Source organism: Lupinus angustifolius, chromosome LG02, assembly GCF_001865875.1.
Source record: "Lupinus angustifolius cultivar Tanjil chromosome LG02, LupAngTanjil_v1.0, whole genome shotgun sequence".
Lineage (NCBI taxonomy): Eukaryota > Viridiplantae > Streptophyta > Magnoliopsida > Fabales > Fabaceae > Lupinus > Lupinus angustifolius.
Window position 1 is genome coordinate 3,658,068 of NC_032010.1, and position 7,023 is coordinate 3,665,090.

The 7,023-nt window shown below is 38.1% G+C and overlaps 1 protein-coding gene across 6 annotated transcripts in view; it reads right to left on the reverse strand.

Moving 5' to 3' along the window:
- The window catches only part of LOC109333240 (lysine-specific demethylase JMJ25), a 15,444-nt gene extending 8,813 nt beyond the window's left edge, over window positions 1-6,631 (reverse strand). For 2 of the 6 annotated variants that reach the window (XM_019568638.1, XM_019568611.1), the window contains exons 1-8: window positions 6,206-6,631; window positions 6,027-6,125; window positions 4,840-4,970; window positions 4,571-4,670; window positions 4,330-4,456; window positions 4,184-4,253; window positions 3,157-3,931; window positions 2,743-3,072 (exon numbers count right to left, since the gene is read on the reverse strand). In XM_019568638.1, coding sequence (XP_019424183.1) covers window positions 2,743-3,072; window positions 3,157-3,931; window positions 4,184-4,253; window positions 4,330-4,456; window positions 4,571-4,670; window positions 4,840-4,970; window positions 6,027-6,125; window positions 6,206-6,538 — 1,965 coding nt within the window. In that variant the 5' untranslated portion in view covers window positions 6,539-6,631. Of the gene's footprint in view, window positions 1-2,742; window positions 3,073-3,156; window positions 3,932-4,183; window positions 4,254-4,329; window positions 4,457-4,570; window positions 4,671-4,839; window positions 4,971-5,546; window positions 5,846-6,026; window positions 6,126-6,205 lie in introns of those variants that run through there. The other 4 variants (XM_019568628.1, XM_019568620.1, XM_019568646.1 and 1 more) reach the window with 4 other exon arrangements.

The following is a 7,023-nucleotide window of genomic DNA, read 5'->3' on the forward strand; positions in this document are numbered from 1 at the left end:
AGAGGCAGAGAAGAGTGAATATGGGATCGACGGGATCGTCGATTCAACCGATCCTACGCTCCAACACGACGATCCCACACGATCTCACGGAGCCGTGTCCAGAACTGAGATCGAGCACGGGTTGGGTGTTGAAGATCGTAAGATCGGACGATCTCACGAGTAAGCTCGCGATTTTGACTACCATGGTTGGAACGAGGGCTATTCAATTTGTTTCTGTTTGAATGAATCGATAATTAATTAGGAATCCCTCTCCATGTTGCAAGCCTTCCACATAGAGTTTAGAGAAGCATCTTTTTTTGATAGTTCGGGTTCTCCTTTTAATATTACTTTTTGACCATTGATTTGAAGGGCTAGTGTCAATTGTTCAAAGTTGGCTCTAATTTCTCCAAGGCCGGCCAACCATTCCATGCCCAACACCATATCTACTCGTGCAAGGCCAAATAAAAAGAATTGTTGATGTTGCACCGGTATGTCTTGTATCATCAAAGGAATCTCTCTGCAAACCCCCTTGCATTTAATTTTGTAGTCATCTCCAACCTCTACCACGTATGATGGTGTATCTTCTACCTTTAGTTGCAATTTGGCGACTAACTCTTTCGAAATGAAATTATGGGTTACTCCACAATCAATCAGCACCACGCCCCTTTAACTGCCAATGTCTCCCCATACCTTCATAGATCTTCGAGAAGTGAATCCCACAATGTTGTTCATAGACAATTAGAGCGTGTTATTAGTGTCTAGATGGACTTCTTCCTCTGTTTCTTGTGTGCCACCTTCTTCTTCTTCTTCTAACAACATCACCCTGAATTGTTTGTTCTTACATACATGATTAGGGCCATATTTCTCCTCACATCAGAAGCATTCTCCCTTCTTTATCTTTTCTTGTAGTTCTGCTTTAGATAATCTACGGAAACCTCCAAGCATGCTTCTGTTTTCTGGTTTATTAACAGACACACTACCAGCAAAGGATGTAGGAGTGTAACTTTTCCCCCTCATTTCTGGCTAGCATCAAGAGAAACTGTTCTTGTGTAGGAAGGAGTTTTGTAGGAAGTGGTGAATTTTGAACCTGAGTTTGTAGCATAAATTGGGCCCACCTTCCATATTGCTCTATTTTTATGCTCGGTCATCAAAGTTTTCGTAACCATGATCGACAAAGATGGTGGTTCGTAAAGATTGATTTCAGCCCCAATAATTTCTTTCAACCCATTCACGAATATATCCTTCAAATTCTCCTCATCAACACCTTTTAACATACCAGCAAACTTTTCAAATTGCTCTACAAATTCTTCCACCGTTCCTTCTTGTTTAAGTGCTAACAGGGCAACGAAAGGATTTAGAGTGGTTGAAGATTGAAATCTCTCAAGGAGTGCTAGTTTAAATTCCTCCCAACCAGTATTAGAATTGCAAGTTTCCACCATTGGAACCAGGATAGTGCCTTGCTATCCAAAGCCACCATAATTGCCTGAATTTTCTCTTCCTCTAGAACTCCTCGTATCCGGAAGAAATGCTCCAATTTGTTCACCCAACTGTAAGTGTCGGTATCCCCGTCACAAATAGGGATCTCCAACTTGCACCACTGTTCATAATTGCCATCACTAGTTCCTTCGTCTTTATTGGGTTTGTGTTTGGGAGAACCTTCTTCCTTGTCGTGATTTCCCTTGTGAGAACCTTCTTCTTCTCGCTTCATCATGTTCTCCATCATGGTCTCTAAGTGTTGGAAGCGTGAATTAATTTGTTGGCGGTCCCTTTCACGGGCTTGTCGGTCGGCTGTCAGCATCTCCATTATTTTTTCCATTGGAACCCAAAGCACCAGGATGGTGCTCCGATACCAAATTGATAAGAACTTGGAAGATGAAACATAAATTTTATAGATTTAATAGAGTATTACAACTCAGGTTTTCAAGAGCCTGTCTCTCCACAATTTCATATTCCTCAGAATTTTCTCAATGCCTAAACCCATCAGAGTTTATTCCTATTTATAATTGATTTCATGCCTATTCCTAAGAGACACAATAATTTATAAGATATATGATTGTTCCCATCTGTACTGCTTCATGAAACAACCTCTTGTTTGGCAGCATGGTCGCACCTTCTTGGCCTGCACCTCTTGGGGTTGGTTGCACCTCATGGGCTTCCTGGATTGCTGCAGGGTGGGTCATGCCTTGTTGTTCTGTTTCTGGGTGGGTTGATGGCGGCTTTTCCTTCCTTGTTGCGGATGATCGAGTTTTCCTTGTGTAAAACTTGGTGATCGGTGGCCTTCCTCTATCATAACTCTTCTAAAGATGTACCGTGGAGAAAATGCACAGTTCTAATTTTTCATCACCAAAGAGATTCTGACTTTCTCATGAACCATATAGAGAGAATAATTCTAAATTTTACCCAAGACTTATGTATAAACACTGCAGAAAAATCACAACCTGGCTACAACTGGAGGAAAATCCAAATGAAACCCGTTATTTTGGAAAACAGTGCAATGTGAGAGTCCAACATTACAAATATGTAGAGAATTTTAAAATCTTTAAATATGAACAAAGCAAGCAAATTTTTTTTAAAGGAGTAAGACAACCCAACAACTGTGATATATGAAGAACGGAGAGTTTGAAAAGGGTTCATTAGGGCCCAATTATATCTAGATGTAGAGCCAACGAAAATACCAGCAATTGGAGTTATCAGAGATTACCACACCAGACAACATGTTTCTACAAATAAACACAACAAAAAGGACTCTAGAGCAGAAATTACCGCATCAGACACGTCACAGTGCAGCTTTGTCACAGAATCTCCTCTACCAAGCTCTTCAGAAAATCCATAAGCAATATATGTTTTGGGTCCCATATCTGGTTTTAGCGAGCTCTCAGGAAGTTTAGTAGCAAAATTTAAAAGACCTGATTTTGGATCAGTGTAGTCCCTGTAAGGGAGTGCACTAAGGAATTCAGCACCATGCCTGGGCAAACGTTCTTCAAAAGAGGTCGATGAAGGCCAATCTTTCAATTTCAATATTGCTGGCCAGTGATTTTTATGCTTTCGACCCTCTAGGTAGTCTTTGAAAAATTGGTGAATATTAATCTCAAGCTGCATAAAAAAGCCACATAAATAAAATAAGTTGTCATATCAGTACATCAAATTCTTATAAATAATTTATTTGGTAAAACTTACCCTACACCAGTCGAGGCAATCAATGACCGTTACACTTCGTGTTTCCTCTTTGAACTTCACATTGGAACCTGTTTCTCTCAAAGCCCTCCACATAACCATTGGTTCCCAACTAAGACCAGATGTTTTGTCCAGAATATTTCTCACAACCACAGGTTCTCCCCTCATCCAGTGCCTCTGGAAATGCTCAATTTCATCATCAGAAATGTCAAGGGCATTTGGGCAATACAAGAAGTTATCATTACTGCCATTCCTGTAAGCTGCTCTCCGGATTTGAAGATTGATTTTTCCTTCAACCAACTTTGGTTGGCATAAAGAACACTCTTCAGTAATATCAACACTCGGTGGGGTGTAGTCTCTAGTGAGATCTTCAGCATTATTTAGCAGTTTTTCTACCCAATTAGCTTTGAAAATGCGTCTCAGTTCAAGAAATTTAGTACCACAACCTCCACGCTGTTTCGGAGGGCATGGAATGTTACCATCACAATTAGCTTCCCATTCAGGGAAGGGAGAGGACGGGTTATCTTGAAAATCAAAATTAGTAGGTTCCAGTTGGCTCTCCCACCCATATTTTTTACCATGGTCATTTTTACTCTGATTTCTTGTTGAATCATGACGAGCTCTACCTGCAAATTGTTCATTAGATGTTTCAGCTTCTATGCCTCCAGGTTGGCAGCCCTTTCTGAGCTCCTGACAGCACATGAGACATAGATCATAAGAGCAACTGGGGTTGGGGCAGCTTCGGTAAAGCCCAATTATTGATGTATTGCAATTGTCACTGCCATTTATAATGAAGCTATTCAGTTCAGGATCACATAGTAATGGGAAAGATACATCCCTATTGAAGGATGGAAGTAACACAAGCCTCAAAGCAAAAAAAAACCTTGTTGTAAAAACTTTATAGCAAGTACACCATTACATTTCACAAAGTCCAAAAAAAAAACAAAGGCAAAGATAATGGAACATAAAGGTAACATAATTTCTGATGCCTGCATTCTAATATCTGATTATAACAGAGTAGTAAATGTACCAGTACATGCGCTCACGTTCATGTAACTTTGTTCTTGTTATGTCAATTTCTTGCAGCTGGTTACCTAACTCTAGAAACATACAAAGTAAAATTAAAAAAAATTCTATGAAATTAAATTTCAGTACACTTGTTTCTAATTACATTACCCTTAATTTTGGTTTCAATCTCTAATTCGAGGTTCTGCTCCCTGTGAATATGCCTCAGAACTGGCAGAGCTTTACATAGTAAGTACAGCAGTCGTTGTAATTTGACACTGTCATTTACTTCTGGGCGCTGTGAAAACAAGGGGGGAAAGTTACAGAAAAAGATAAGCATAAAAGTGATACCTATTTATAAAAAATCATTTTTATTAGAAAAAGTGACTAGAAAAGAAAGAATGGCATGTACCGGTAGCACTGGAACCTCCCGCAAGCATGCTTTGCAGTTGCAATTGCCCCAGCAACATGGACATACAGTCTCAAATTCCTCACGGGTTTTTCCTGGGTACCTGAAGCATCACAGTTATAGTGAGCAGAAGCTGGAAGCATTAAAATAATCATGGCAAAAAAGCTGTTCAACACATATTAAAGCGGGAAACTAGCTAATTTCTTCAGGATGATTTTATAGAATCATTTTTACCTAAAATATCAAAATTAGTAGGAACAAAGGTTGATTACCAGTTCTTGATGCATTCGTAACAATAGCGTCTTCTGTTGCAACTCGAGCAATTGACAACACCACTCTTGTCATTTCGCTGGCACTGATGACACATCAAGCTTCCACCCTCCACGGCTTTGTTCAATAAACCCTAATGAGCAACATGATTTTAAAATTCAAAGGTAAACAGACCTTCATCATTAACATTACAGTTAATGGTTCCTGCATATATTGATACTTAATAGCATACTACTGATGATGTATAAATGATCTTTAACCTCCCACTTAAGCCTCTACAGTAATACAGCATTGCAGAAGTTTAAAAGGAAACAATGAACATTCAGTAAAACAAGTCACGTGAAGATTTATAAATGTCCTTTTGCATACATGAATGGTAAACAATACAAATACAATATTTGTGTTATTCAGGTTGTTAGAATGTATTGAAATTTTTTTCTCTCTCCTACCATCAATCGACCACACGCAAATATTGATTGGTCAATATCAAATTTGTCAAAATTCGCACGAAACCTAATCATATAAAAGCACAATGCTGTTTTTTATACTATTAATTTGTTCCCTGGGGCCAAGTGATCCTAAGGAGGCCAGGAAACCTGCCCAATCGTAATTGCAATACTTAAGACAAGTCACAAATCGAGGTTGACCTCACATAGGGCGACCTATAAACCAGGCTTGAAAGCTATCAAATCCAAAAGGCAATCCTTACCCAGGGTGTCTTTGTGACCTTTCCACACTGATGATTCACAACACCAATATGTGGAAATCCCCCAACTTCTCCATAAATGACGACAGATGATTTTTAACCCACAACCCCGCAAGACCGGCGTAACAGAATAGACCATATACCATGTTCCTCCACCCTAATATACTTCATCACAAGAACTACAGGAAGATTGGACTCTCCAGTATCCAACCTTAGGTGATCGACTTCTAAGATAACATTCCTGACCATCTTCAGCCCTCAAGAAACCCAATGTGAACAAGTATCATACTCCCAAACCGTAGCTATAGTACACAATATTACAAAAATTACTTCAAAAATAGTCTGCCCCTGATTACTTAAACAACAAGTAAGCAAATTAAAACATGTCTCTAGCTTTTCCTCCTACATTATTCATTTACTTTCCTTTACAAAATATATAAAACTATAATTGTAATGCAATAATTGAAGTAGTGATTTTCTCACCTCTTTTTTAGCATCTTGAGCTCCATTTTTAGGTTTTGAACCCCTCTTCACCTGATACAGATTCATCAATCCCTTTCCAGAAGCACTTTCTTCATTTTCCTGCAATAATTCTACATTTCAATACTACAATTCACAACATGTCATTAAATCTAAAACAAAACAATTCTCAGTTAACTAACTTCGGTTTTATCAATCAATTTCTTCGTCTTCTTCGACCTTCTACTCGCGCCTTTCTCCGCACCAAACTCCAACTCCAACGCTTCCAATTCCGATCCGCTACTCCGATCATCACCGGCGATGTTTTTCACTGTTCTTCTCTTTCTCTTCTTCTCCTTATCATTGTTACTTTCTTCTTCGCCTTTTTTCTCGCGAATTTTGTGTTTCTCAATTTGATTCTTACGCTGCTGCAATAAATGCTTTTCGCAGTACGATTTCCCCGGCGACGCCGTGGCGCTGCACCGCCACTTAGGGCCGGCGGAACGCTTGCACCGTTGATCGGACGAGGAGTCCATCTGATCCAACGGTTAAGAATGATGGATCAAATTTAGAAAGAGTTTGGAGAATTATGATGATGGTGGATGAGGTGAGAAACGTGAAAGGATACTCACAAACTAACACTTACATATATACACTCACACATATTTGTTTCTGATTTAAATTTTATCATCTAACTTTTTTTTATTTGCTTTGATCTTTTTCGATAATCTTTTTAACAATTATCTAAATTGGTGAAAAGAAATCTGCAATTTAGTTTCACTATATCAAATATTAAAATTCTGCAAAAAATATCTTTATGGAAATTGTTCAGTGGTTTTAAATAATGAGTGCATATATTTATATACTATCAAATTAAAGATTTATATACAATTATTATATTATTCATCACATATTTATATTAATTTTTAAAAAAATTAATAATAATTAAAAATAAATAATAAATAATTAACTGACAGCTTTTATATATATTATTTCCTCCTAAATAATTTTATGATTCTAA